General features: G+C 42.0%; 5 protein-coding genes across 5 annotated transcripts; 3 read left to right on the top strand and 2 right to left on the bottom strand.

The window, feature by feature from the left end:
• The first annotated feature begins 477 nt into the window (after window positions 1–477).
• Bcrmt2 lies at window positions 478–1,872 on the top strand. The gene has a single exon (XM_001549057.2). It carries the CDS (start codon window positions 548–550, stop codon window positions 1,757–1,759), a length of 1,212 nt encoding a protein of 403 aa, XP_001549107.1. The 5' UTR covers window positions 478–547; the 3' UTR covers window positions 1,760–1,872.
• Window positions 1,873–5,857: 3,985 nt separating this feature from the next.
• BCIN_11g05670 (hypothetical protein) lies at window positions 5,858–7,270 on the bottom strand (the record flags this gene model as incomplete). Its single annotated transcript, XM_001549055.2, has 1 exon — window positions 5,858–7,270. The coding sequence occupies one exon, from the start codon at window positions 7,268–7,270 to the stop codon at window positions 5,858–5,860; it is 1,413 nt and encodes a 470-aa protein (XP_001549105.2).
• An 868-nt stretch (window positions 7,271–8,138) lies between these two features.
• On the top strand, window positions 8,139–9,110 carry Bcret3. The gene is made up of 3 exons (XM_001549054.2): window positions 8,139–8,353; window positions 8,408–8,636; window positions 8,736–9,110. Exons 1-3 carry the CDS (start codon window positions 8,242–8,244, stop codon window positions 8,977–8,979), a joined length of 585 nt encoding a protein of 194 aa, XP_001549104.2. The 5' UTR covers window positions 8,139–8,241; the 3' UTR covers window positions 8,980–9,110.
• A 43-nt stretch (window positions 9,111–9,153) lies between these two features.
• Window positions 9,154–10,775, bottom strand: Bcsua5. The gene has a single exon (XM_024696087.1). The coding sequence runs from the start codon at window positions 10,570–10,572 to the stop codon at window positions 9,181–9,183; it is 1,392 nt and encodes a 463-aa protein (XP_024551890.1). The 5' UTR covers window positions 10,573–10,775; the 3' UTR covers window positions 9,154–9,180.
• Window positions 10,776–11,929: 1,154 nt separating this feature from the next.
• BCIN_11g05640 (hypothetical protein) lies at window positions 11,930–12,851 on the top strand. The gene is made up of 2 exons (XM_001549051.2): window positions 11,930–12,078; window positions 12,263–12,851. Exons 1-2 carry the CDS (start codon window positions 11,982–11,984, stop codon window positions 12,694–12,696), a joined length of 531 nt encoding a protein of 176 aa, XP_001549101.1. The 5' UTR covers window positions 11,930–11,981; the 3' UTR covers window positions 12,697–12,851.
• Window positions 12,852–12,995: the final 144 nt, after the last annotated feature.

Here is a 12,995-nt window from a genome sequence, read left to right as displayed (position 1 = left end):
TACCTGTATTACATCGGAACACAACAGAAATTGGACTTGCCGTTTATATATACATTGAACACATAAGAGTCATACTCACGGAACACATCATTGATATTGAGAACTAGTCATAATTGTGTATGCGGGATAGCTTCTTGAGTTTATATTTGTGATATTGATTTGTCGATCCTTGTCTGTTCGCAAACCTAAAATGGGGTAATCGGCAGTACGTTTCCGGTTCCTGGATGGTATCAAATTCATGTTGATGGGCTCGAAGAGAAGGTCAGAGAGGGCGAATCCATGTCTTACAGTCTTGCGGTGTCGTCGTTCTCAGATCTTTCGGGTAAATACATAAGACAAGCCGAGACATTGTAAATTACTTTTGTTGCTAATCCGAAATTGAGTTCACAAAATTAATCGGACCCTATGCGATCACCTGCCAGTCCCCACCGCCCTCTATCTGCCAAATCCATTGACCCCTCCAAAAATTATTTCCCCAGCATTCTGAAATCCTAAAGATTCTCAATATTTTTATAAAGTTTACATACACTTACACCCAATCTTCAAGATGGATGACCCAGAATTCGCCTCCGAAACCGATACAACTACCCAAACTATCCTCCTCGCAGCCTCTAACCACGATCTCGCCGCCCTCAAACCCCTCCTTCGAGTACCGGGTGCTGCCTCAGTTCAAGATTCCGAGACTGGCTTCACACCTCTCCACGCCGCAATTGCATCGTGTGAAGATTCTCCTTCCGTGGAAGATATAGAAGCTGCGAAAGCGACCATCAAAGAGTTATTCTTGTCGGGAGCTATATGGAATGATTTAGATACAAATAACGAGACACCTGGATGTTTGGCATGGAGATTGGGCAGGAAGGAATTATATGAATTAGTTGTGGAAGCTGGTGTGAGGGCGGAGATTTTGATGAATTTGATGGGTGGGTATGAGGAGTTAAGTGACGAGGATGAAGATGAAGAGGAGGGCGAAGTAGAGGGGATGGAAATAGTTGTAGACGAAGAAACTACAGACGAACCAGCAAAAGGAAGCGAGGTAGAAGAGCCAAAGAAAGACGTCAATTCTGCAGATTATCTCAAAAGCAAACTCGAATTCACAGAAGATGCACTTCTCGACGCTGACGCTAACGGTGTAATGATGGCATGGGAAACATCCATCATGAAACGTACTGTCGATCTTCTTATCCCCTCCTCCTCACCTTCATTACGAATCCTCAACATCGGTTTCGGAATGGGCATAATCGATACAATGTTCGCATCCACAAAACCAGCCAGTCACCATATAATAGAAGCCCACCCTGATGTTCTCACACACCTCCAAGAACCAGGTCATAAATTTGGAAAGGAATGGGAAGCATCTGCACCTGAAGAAGGAAGTTATAAAATCCACGCTGGTCGCTGGCAAGAAATCCTACCAAAGCTGCTTGAAGAAAATCTTCAATTCGATGTTATATATTTTGATACCTTCGGAGAATCTTACATGGAGCTTAAGAAATTCTTTTCCGAATACGTCATTGGATTGTTGTCTGAAACTGGAAAATTTAGTTTCTTTAATGGACTAGGAGCAGATAGAAGAGTTTGCTATGATGTGTATACAAAAGTCTCGGAGCTGGATCTGTGTGATGCTGGATTAGATGTCGACTGGGTTGACGTGGAAGTCGAGGAGCTTGGGGGAGAAGGTGAGGGTGAATGGAAAGGCGTAAGAAGGAGATACTGGGTTCTGGACACATACCGCTTACCAGTTTGTACTTTTATGGGATAATATGGAAGGCATACTGCGCAAAAGTTTAGTTGGGAAAGGAAAATAGAAGTTGATACCCTCTTTGACTAGTTTCAATACAAACATCTAGTTGCTATATATTATATTATATAGCAATCTATTATTCTGAGATTTTCCTGTATTTCATGGGATTTTCCTTTAGATTCTCCTAAAATTCATGTATGAAGTGCTATCTAGCAATTCGCTCTCGATTTGGTACTGTATGTTCCCATTATAAAATTGAAGGAGGCTGTAAATATATTATGTACCTCCCTCAAAGCCTCTTCACCAAAGATCTTTCCTTCTCGCTTTTTATCCCTCATTTGCATTACAGCATGTGACATCATTCATGTCCTTCCGTTTGTTGCACGTCGCATCCCCTGTCAAATTACTAGCAAACTCTGGGCTTGTATTCAGTAGGCCCTAGTAGGTACTAGCAGGTATTCCTTTCGTCTTAGTGCCCAAATAAATCGGTCTGCTGCATATCTCAACATGGGGTAAGCCTAGGGTAACCTTGAATAGCTGTGTAGTCTTGCTGTCAGTTCTGTCCGAAAATCCGACTTTGCAGCTGATCCTGCACATCTCGAGGACAACTGTTGCATGTCGCAAACCCATGCAACTTTCTCATTAGTATTGGTTTGCGTTGGTAGATAATAATTGAGGTCATTCGGTGTTGGTCTCTCTTTAGCCCTTGGATAAATGGTGGAGCTGGTTTTGTTGCATATCATCAGCCCCTGCATGTGTGGTTAGATACATGTCAGTCATAGAATGAGGGAATAAGTTATCAGAGAGTAGTAGAAGGTTTGTCGTATGTCAAAACCCTCTGTAAGCTTGATAGATTGTTTGAGAGGTGTGATTTAAATTTTCTGATAGATATGTTAGATCAGAAGGTTAATGCTCCGTATGAATGAAGGTGAGAACAATCATTATACTTCTGTTCTTTAGACAGTATTCTTCCAGGCTTGATCCAGTTGATAGGACCAGGCTTGAAATTGTGGCTTGCATTGCTTTGTTCGTTGGATATCGCACCAGTTAGATTCAAAGTTCTATTTGTATTGGCTATCGATATCTCCTCTTACTTTGAGGTATCTTCAGATTCTTACTAGTTGGAGATCCACAGGCGATATTTATGTCGCTTTTCATGGTGCGGAAAATCCATCGAGGAGTGATGTCCTGATTTTCAGTCGTAGAAATTAAATATTCTTCACAAATGAACAGTCAAAATTAGATGAGAGTATAACTTTCAATGATATGATATCCTCAAATCACTCCCATGATGTGATTGTTTTTATTTAACATAGTTCTAGCCCTTCAGCATTCAGCTGCGTTGGTCAAAATTTGAATCTACATGTACCTAGACGATCATGACAAACCTCCAGAAACCGCGGTTCGGCTTCTCTTGAACATTTTTTGACTGAAATTCAAGCTAGGAACTAGTCTACTCTTAGTCCAGAGCTAATCTACTGTTCAATATATATAATATCAATCCCTCTCCCCCCACCCTTTTCTTTTCTTTCTACTCATCGTTCGCTGAATCATCAGCATGAAAGAACACAATTCTCAGAACTTTCGGCCACAAACCACCAAAGTTTTCTTCTCTCTCGAGTGAGCCCCAAACCATCAAACTTACAACACACCTGCAGGATTGGGCTTGCTCAAAGGCGTCATCAAAAATGGGAGAGAATGAAATGGGAATTGTTAAAAGATGACCGCTAGGGGTACAAAGATCTATGATGAAGAAAACCAGTTCATGGAAATAATCGTGCCGCGTGTTTATATGGCTCTGTGCTTGATGTTCGTGAAAGCGGACCGAAAGCCTGGCTATGTGATCCGAGGAGATATGATGTGGATGGATACTGGTTTGTTCCTGAGATCTGTTCTTTTTGTTCTGTTTTGAGATTTATTTGGGAGGTTATGCGCGGGGATTCCAAGACCTGTCTTTCTGCAGTTAAAGTTTGTGAGCCGACTAGACATCTCGGCTTTGAAGTTCTGCTTGAAATAATTTAAGAGTAGTACATATTGAAATATCGTAGGAATCAGACATCTTTCATATGGTTGGTTACGCTCGACGGCGTTACTTTACTAAATTCTGAAAGGGTTGAGATTAAGTGGTCGAGGCTGACATTTCACTACAATAACTCTCATTTCAGCACCGTTCAAATTGCAGATAATTGTTTTGTAGCGTTCACCTGAAACTATATGAAGTGTCTTGTAAAGATTATCAATGGTGTGACTAAGATTGACGGGCTATCAATGTTGCTACTGATTATCAAGCAAAAGGGCGAGGAACACAACGGTTAGCGTGTTGAAAGATATGAAAGTACTGGAGCCAAATTTAGGATAAACTCAATGTCCACAAGGATGAGACTTGCCATTTCCAATTGCAGATGTGCAACAAAAGCAATTCAAACAATTACAATTGGCCTCTATAAACCGTAAATCCAGCGTGGAGATCCGATCTAAGATTTAGTCTACTATTAGCGTGCCACTTGCTCGGCTAATCCAACCTGCTGGTAACTTAGCGAACAAAAATTCGGCTAAAAGGCACGCCATTTGAACCATCTCCAAATAAGTAATACTCGAAAACTTTACTACGTGTATCTAAAGCAAAAGCTTAAATATTAGTCTGGACGTTACTATCTTAAAACCCACAGCAGAAGCAGTAATTCAAAGACTATATAAGCCATTCATTAATCCCTGTAATTCGTTTTCCAGCAGTTTCTTTTTTTTATTTGGTCGTTGTTACGTCAAGGATCAGGCTCATTCTAAGCTCTAGTGAATAGAGATTTCTTTTGGCGTTCTTAACTTGTGAGATGATGGAAGGATCGATGATAAGAATTATCAGTATTCGATGATTCGAGAATTCTCTAGGATGGGTTCGAAACTTAGGTTGATTACCAGGCTAGAGTTTCTAAGATCAGGGTATGATAGAAGCTGATTATTTCTGAGACTTTTTCCTTTCCCTAAATTTCCTATTCGTTGCTAATCGAATTATAATTGAATGTACAAGAAATGTGGTCTTATCATGGCAACTAATTGTTCGGTTGACATAGCAAGCTAGGACAGAGAAAAATGGATTTTATTATAATGGACATGGTTATCATTGGACCAGGCATACCCCTTAGGGCCCTGGCATCGGACTAATTACATTTTATATGCCTATTCAGGCCAGATAATTCTTCTGACAGAGTATGTATAGACAGAGTATGAATTTGATTTCAATACAATCATGCCCAATGATAAATCTTTTAAATATTGTAAGATCGAACGCAGGCAATGTATTAGGTAATGTACCTGGGTTAGTTACCATGGAATACTAACCATTAATTAACCCATTACCATTAAAAATTCGGTATGCAATAGACCTGTACTAGCTATAATAAGACAGACAAAAGAAAAGACAATGTATACTTTCTCCGTGTCATTCGATAGACTTCTGTTGCTGCCAATAAATGAAAGAGTAAAAACAAAGTCTTCATACAATCTTTGTCCCCCTTGTTGTGAATCAAACAATCCCCCGTTTCTTCTGATAACAAACACAGGCAAAAAAGATAATGCCGACAAGACTCGGCTTTTTTTTAAGCAACATCAATGTAAATCATGACATCAACTGACTCGGAATTAATTTGTGTGACATTCCGTAATAGGTATATAAAACGATTCTATAAGATTCGATGTAAATCAATCTTATTTATGAGCATAGAAAATACGTGAATTTCATTATAAAGTATATAAACCTAGAGAAAGCATGCAAACTAGACTCAATTCAACTCTTATTCAATTTGACTTCAATTATATCATATATTTGATTTGTCCCTTATAAGCTAAATTTGACTAAGTCTTTCACTATCAATATTATAATATAAGAATTTACTTTCCAACAATTTGACATTCTAGCATCGGTTCATTATTACATTAAGAGCATAGAACTAAACATGTTGTTCACAAACGGTTGTCAATCACGGAAATAGGAATCAGGAGTTGAGATGAAATGAAATAAATTAGTTCTGTTGGATTATTGAATTGAGATAAACTTACATTGAAATGATTGAAAGATTGAAAAGCGACGGACCTACCTTGTCTCGAGAGAAATCGCAAAAATTACCAAAGTCTTCCAGTCGGCCAGTGAGCATCAGGTGGAATCCATCTTTTGCTCCCGTTGGAACCATCGGGACGATATGGTCTTGGGTACGGCGCTACATCCCTTTCTCTCGCGAGATCATAACGTTCGACCCAAGCCAGGAAGTTTGCAAATGGGACGAGACGTCCGCTGATCCCGATTCTGTCGTAGTATGGGTAGAACCGTTTGTTTCGATCACAATGTGCATATAGCGTTTCCTTGTTAGGACAGCCATAGTACATTGGTGAGCGACGGCGGACGTCTGGTGCGAGAGTTTCCTCAATCATGAGCCCAGGGAATTGGCGGATCGCAATAAAGCAATCAATTAGAGAGCTAGGGGGCGAGAGGGTAGTTAGAGGGTAGTAAAATGTGTTGGCAGCACCTTTACCGGGGTTATACCCTCTGAAGCCACCAAAGTGAAGAGTAGTGCAGATACGAAATCGACAGTTCTTCATTTCGTGTCCGCGTCTTGCACCATAAGATAACTCCCATCCAAAAGCAAGGCACATGATGTTACATATTGCGAATATGGCGCAGTCTGGTTTATCCACTTCTTGCAACTCGCTTCGGCGTGTTCGGAGTTTCCAATCGCATGGATTAAATCTTTGACTAAGTGGTGGCTCGTCTCCAAGATATATTGTAAGCATAGCAAGGAAATTTTCAACACATTTAGCACCATCGCCGCGAACGAGACCGTCATCGCCGGCGCTACAGAGATAATCAATCGTCTTGGCTTCTGGAGAGATAGCACAGACAGCTACATGTCCATAATGACCGCGCTCTTCTGCACCAGTCTGAATAAGGAAGAAAATGTAGCGCAACTGCCAAAATTCTTCTCGTGAAAATCTCTTGGTTAATTCCGCCGCAGCATGCTTTGGTCCTTGCTCCATGACTTCGTGGAAGTGAGTGGACCAGTAGGCAAACATGGGAACAGTCCCAGGAAGATGTCTATTAGGTGTTTCTCTGCTTGGATCACTAGATGGGAGATTAGAATGCCAACGATTAGCGTAGTCGCAAATGAATTCTGTCATCGCATCTATACTTTTCTTGAGTACTCCGGTATCTGATCCCATTGAAAAGGACACATCGTAATCAGATAAATTTGTGCCGGTCCCAACATTTGATTCGGTCGATCGGGGTGTTCTTGCGACTATCTTCATGGCGGGGACAGGAATTTCAACAGCTCCCGGTATACTATTAGCATCACTAGCTTCACGATACTTTTGAAACCTGGCCATGCTACCCGACCATTGACGTCGACAATGATTGAAGAGCGTCTCTGGAACGGGATGGAACATCTTCGCTCTTCCTTGAAGTGAAATTGAATGTGTTGAAGTTGTTTTTGGGTCATGGGAAGGTGAATTGCGCGCGGGCAACTCATCGCCGGGACTCATGATAACTGAGGTCTGGGTTGTTAAGTTTGGTGTTTCTGCGTGTGTGTGGTTAGATGTACCGAGATGAATGAATGATGTTCGAATTTACAGGCATTCTGTAGGGAGCTATATAATCAGCTACAATGGCATTGTTCACCTGTGTTATGTTCATGCTGCTCAAGTTCCATAATCAAACAACGAAAAATGAAAGGCGATGGGTGGTTGAAAATTAACAAAGAAGATACATAGATGGAGAACAACGAGATCTCATTCTGCTCTGTTGTTGAGATATGTGAGCCAACAAAAGACATAGCTCTCACTTTGCCAATTGAGCAGCTGCAACTAAAAGTCACACGATAGACTAGGAGATCGAAATGGAGCTCCAATGGACATGCCCGTGGAAAAGCTAGTGGCAAGAGCAATAGTGACATATGGAATAGACCCAAACTTGGTGATTACCGCTGTGATATCACATAACGATTGATTGCCACGCCATTTCTGTTGATGTACTGGTATTCAATGTAAAGTCCCATAGCTTTGAAACATATGTAGACTCGTGAAGCTAGTGCAAGGACTGATCACTCGATTCTGCCTTTGCTAAATACTAAACTCGTTTTGCCCCGATCATGGTCTTTGCATCATGAACTATACAGGATACAAATCCTCTCTTTGTTTGATGGGGTGCGTTATAGATAGGTGAAAAAAACATGCGAGACACGCACTGCTAAGTAGCTATAGGTATCGAGCTACTCTGTAGTTTGTCCCCTACAAATAATGGGTGTGATCCCGGAAGACGGGGTAACTATATTCCGCAACGCGCCAAACTCAATGAACCCTGAGGCACTAATGACATTGCGACCACGATTTCCATACCGATTTCCATACCAATAGCTTCATTCTGTACCAGCTCCAGAAATTCCCCCTCGTACACCGCACACCACACTCCCAACTCCCACCGACATAATTTTGCCAATCGGCCTCAAATTATCATTATGGCGCCCAATATGTCTCTTTTCTCCGTCAATGCCATCATAATCCTCAATGCCGAAGATGGCTCGCGAGTATTCACCAAATACTACGCACCACCCCACCACAACTCTTCTTGTTTGTGCTTCGTATATCCGTTTCTGATATTTTAACTTCTGACACACTCTCCAGCTCCAGCAGCACCATACCCCGATCAAAAATCGCAAAAAGCATTCGAGAAAGGCCTCCTCGAAAAGACCCAAAAGCAAAACGCTGATATCATCCTCTACGACAATCGCATTGTATTATATAAGAGCGAGAGCGATGTTATGATGTATGTTGTTGGAGGAGTGGATGAGAATGAGATTATGCTTTACAATGTTATTTTGGCTTTGAGGGATTCTTTGCATCTGCTATTCAAGTACGTCTTATCCCATTGGAATATGCCCTGGACTTATTCCCTCCTTCTTTCTCTCTATTGCTCAGCGCCGCGAAGGGAAGCAAAGCTAACATTCCCCAGACAATCTGTAGACAAACGGACTATAATCGAGAACTACGACCTCCTTTCTCTGGCAGTTGATGAGATGGTTGACGATGGTATTATTCTCGAAACAGACCCCACGATTATCGTCCAAAGAGTCAGCAAGGCGCCTACGCAAGATGTGGCACAATTGAAGGGTATTGATTTGAGCGAGCAAGGCATGAACAATTTGGCACAATTCGGAAAGGCCAAGTTAGGAGATTGGTTGAGGCAGGGTCTGTGAAGGGCATGGAGAAAGAAGATCATGTCATTGCGGATGGGCAACATTACATTTGGTTGGGAGCCATAAAAGGAGTTTAGATTGTACTGGAGTTGGGGCATATCAAATTCCCAGGCATAGGAATAGTGAAATCATAATGGGACGCAGCTTGTTCTATGGAATTGTATCTAGATATAATGATTTTTGGCACTGATTCTCTATCTTCTATCTTTCAATGACCGTGGCTGCTTTTCGAAGCCTATTCATGACTGCTGCCGCAATATCTCCCTCGTCTTTGATGCCTTCCACAAAAATGACATCACATCCTTTTTGATCCAGCTCGCGCAGGGCTGAAAAGAGACCATGGGCAATGTCTTTGATTTCACTGCCCAGAGAAATTTTCAGACAGTTCGCCAAATGCCAGCCTGTCGTCTGATGACTCGGTTTTTCAATCCAAGGTTTCTGCTTTGTTGTGTAGAGCGCGAACTCGTTTGACTGCAAGTCCCCTTCTATGTCTATAGTCCCTTTTTCTCCGTCATCATGTATTTGAATATTATAGCCAGCATAATCTTCACCCCCGGGTCGAAACCTCCATTCTAGAGTAGATATAATACCAACTGTGACTGGCTTGTCGGAAGATGAAGACTCGCGCTTAGTATGCTCCGTCTCTTCAGCTCGTGCTACTACGATTGAGAGCGCTTCATCGCCGAAAAGAGGTTCAATTCTGCGCCCATTCTCGCACAATATGACCTTCGCCTTGGGGCTGTAATGTTTGTATTTCATTCCCGGTGCTCTGGGTGCCTTGTCTCCAATTTCGCTTTGGTCTTTGTATCCTTTTACCACACCTTCCCAGCCAGGACATTCTCGAATCTCATCAATACTCACACCACCAGGTCTAAGAACGACAGGAGGATCGCACATGCCATCTACAACCGTACTTTCTACTCCGACCTGACACGCACCACCGTCGAGTATTATTTCGATTCTGCCATCAAGATCGTGATGCACATGTTGGGCTGTTGTGCAGGAAGGCTTCGTAGAGGCATTTGCAGATGGGGCGGCGAGTGGGACACCAGCGAGACGTATCAAAGAAAGCGCAAGAGGAGAGCTTGGCATGCGTGCGCCGAATGTTGGTAGACCTGCTGTTACTTCTGGTGCCAATTTGCTGGGGGATGGATTTGGTAAAAGAACAGTCAAGGGACCAGGCCAGAAGCGTTTAATTAGTGGTTTGTAGATATCTGGGATCTCTGAAAAATCAGCATCGACGCTTTGGTTATCGGTCGAGGTCAAGAGACTGCGTAGCATGGTAAGATCGCAAACATGTATAATCAGTGGATTATCTGATGGCCGCCCTTTAGCCTTGTATATCCCTTTCACAGCATCGCTTCGCGTCGCATCTGCACCCAATCCATAAACAGTCTCTGTTGGAAAGGCTACAGGTATGCTTTGTGTCTTGAGGTACTCTGCTGCTTCTGCGACAGATTGTAGTCCAGAGAGATCCTTGGGGAGCTCCCATTTCTCAAGGGTTTCCTGATTATTGAATTGCCCAACCTCAGACACATTGACTGGGAGAATGCGAGTTTTAACGGCGTTGCCGTTCACTTCAATAGAAGGCATTTTGATACTAATTTTGTGAAAGTTTGAGAGGAGATTTGTAGCGGTTCGTGGAATTCGAAAAGCCAGATTGAAAACGGTGACCTTTAACGTTGTATTCTACGGCTCCTCCTTTTGAATAAACCTTTGAAAAATCCTTGAGATGTCTTGAACATACTTCCTCTTCATTGAATCTTTTCAAAAACGGTGCAAATGCATTTGTCTTCTGAGGAAGAAGTTGTGGTGGGGCAATGACTCAAAATATTTCTCAAGGCTATCAATTTCTTTTTTTCATGTGCGCAGGGCTGATTCGAAGCTTGATGACGTAACCCAAGGCTAATGTCCCCTTGAAAGTTTCACAGACAACGACGGATGAGAGCACGTGCGCGTCAATGATCATTTTCATCGAACATCTATTGGAGGCGTGTGGAGAAACAGTACATTATCATCATCAAAAGATGGACGACATGTATGAAAGGAACGGTGACTGTGATGCTGTTCCCAATTGAAGTATTGAGTCCTGGGCAATATATGCGCGTCGTGATAACCACCTCCTGGACCATGGATCCAGGAAAGATCACCATGACAATTGGGCATGGATTAAAGTTAGTTTGGCCAAGGGAGGAAATTTTATCACTTTCTCCAAAATCATTCGTGCGTGTGCACGTGAATTCTAGCAAGTGTTGGATTTCCGAGCATGACTTGTGGTTATTATGTTACGAAAGGACAGTCATATGATATTGAGACTGTGCTGGCCTGATATGGAGCTGTCTCCATTTTTTCTCCTTTTGTGTCTTGATAGTTCACTTGATGGGGATTTCTGCAGGTCCGAGGCTTTTGATGTCATCAGTTTCATAATTTTACCTTTGACCGTTAACAAGAATAAGGTTTTTAACTCCGATGTCAACTCATTTCATGTTCCTCAATGTGTGATTGAGATCAGTCGAATATCGAGAAGTTTCTCGGCGTGCCAAAGTGTGGAGTTGGTAGCGTAGAATAAGCCTTTTAGCTGCAAGATGAGACTAGCAAGAAAACACCCTGTCTATTCATAAGAATCACCTGCAAATATCTTCACGCTTTGTAATGAACTTTAGAATCGACATCACAGAAACACTTCTGCTCTGAACTCTCTTTTAACTATATATAACCGATTTCGAATTCCCAAAAATCACTCTTTAGAAGCCGTTCAACTTTTGTGTTTCTAGCGTCTTTGTCGATTTCCCCCACGCTTCATTGAACTAGAAAGTTTAGCCTGTAAGCTAGATTGACTATCTTTTTAGCAGCACACACTGGTCTAGATTCTCGCCATATAAAGATTGCAACATTTTTCCACAGTTTTTTTCTTCACTTTAGATCTATCTACCTGTCTACCTATATACCTGGTTGTTATCTTCGACGTGAAATCATTATTTGAATTATCTACAAAAATAACAATGCCTTTTCAATTCCTCAAGTCACCGCTCAGCTACAAGAGACACACCTCGGCAATGGTTTGCAGAGACCAATCATTCAGTAAATCGGATGATACCCGTAAGTACCACGCCTTCTTTTCAACTCAAATCATTGTGATCATCTAGTTATATGAAACACCTCTCGTTAATTTGGTTAATTCATGTGGGTGAGACCAACCGAATTGCATGAAAGGTTTTACATGATCCTCTGGCGCAGCATTTGAGTTGTACGATATAGACCCAAGTTAGCTGATGAAAGAAAGTGATATTCACCGATGTCTACGAGGAAGACCTTTTCACCAAGGACCCAGACTGTATTAGAAAGATAACTTGGACAACAACCCCCAAGAACGACTACACAAATGCCGAGTGCCGCATCTGGATTGGAGCACAGCTTCGAGCCCATTACATTTTTCTTTCCCGATCCTCGGCCATATCCATTGCCAGCAACTTCGTCGGTTCGGGATACACAATGTATGCAATGGAAAAAGAAGATTGGGTAGAAATGCTCGGAGTTCATGGTTATGTCATAAGATTCTTGATTCGAAGAATTTTGTGGAATAAGAGTACAGCCATGAAAGCGGGCTTTTCGGCGGCAGCCATATTTGAATTGAGGGGCGAATATAAGCCAGAGATGGCGTCTGAGGAGGATTTAATTTGGAGCGGGCTGTATTCAATCAAGGGGAATTCGAGATGATATCATTACTTGTGAAGTAATTTGAATATAGGGATCTCAAGATATGGAGTTATTTTGATATGGGAATGATTGGATGTGTGGATAACCGGATATGGAGTAATTTGGATTTGGATCTTATCGACTTGCAATCAGTTGTGTATATAATAGAATTCTCACTTTAACACCTAGATTGGGCTCTATAAATACACAGTCTGACTGAGCAATTACTACACCTTCGTGAACACATATATGCAAGTTAGAATCAACTGACGCCATTCCAATTGGATCGTCAAGAATATCAGGGTATGAGTATATGCGGA

This window comes from Botrytis cinerea, chromosome 11 (genome assembly GCF_000143535.2).
Source record: "Botrytis cinerea B05.10 chromosome 11, complete sequence".
Lineage (NCBI taxonomy): Eukaryota > Fungi > Ascomycota > Leotiomycetes > Helotiales > Sclerotiniaceae > Botrytis > Botrytis cinerea.
Note: the sequence above shows the minus strand (reverse complement) of the source record. Positions and strands in the feature narration are given on the sequence as shown.

What these genes read in the sequence shown, in the direction of transcription:
- Bcrmt2 (XM_001549057.2), top strand. Translation starts at nt 548, where the DNA reads ATGGATGACCCAGAATTCGCCTCCGAAACCGATACAACTACCCAAACT.
- Bcret3 (XM_001549054.2), top strand. Translation starts at nt 8,242, where the DNA reads ATGGCGCCCAATATGTCTCTTTTCTCCGTCAATGCCATCATAATCCTC. An exon ending in ACCCCACCACAACTCTTCTT is followed by an intron (nt 8,354 to 8,407) that starts GTTTGTGCTTCG and finishes CACACTCTCCAG; the next exon opens with CTCCAGCAGCACCATACCCC. An exon ending in TCTTTGCATCTGCTATTCAA is followed by an intron (nt 8,637 to 8,735) that starts GTACGTCTTATC and finishes AACATTCCCCAG; the next exon opens with ACAATCTGTAGACAAACGGA.
- Bcsua5 (XM_024696087.1), bottom strand. Translation starts at nt 10,572, where the DNA reads ATGCCTTCTATTGAAGTGAACGGCAACGCCGTTAAAACTCGCATTCTC.
- BCIN_11g05640 (XM_001549051.2), top strand. Translation starts at nt 11,982, where the DNA reads ATGCCTTTTCAATTCCTCAAGTCACCGCTCAGCTACAAGAGACACACC. An exon ending in CAGTAAATCGGATGATACCC is followed by an intron (nt 12,079 to 12,262) that starts GTAAGTACCACG and finishes GATGAAAGAAAG; the next exon opens with TGATATTCACCGATGTCTAC.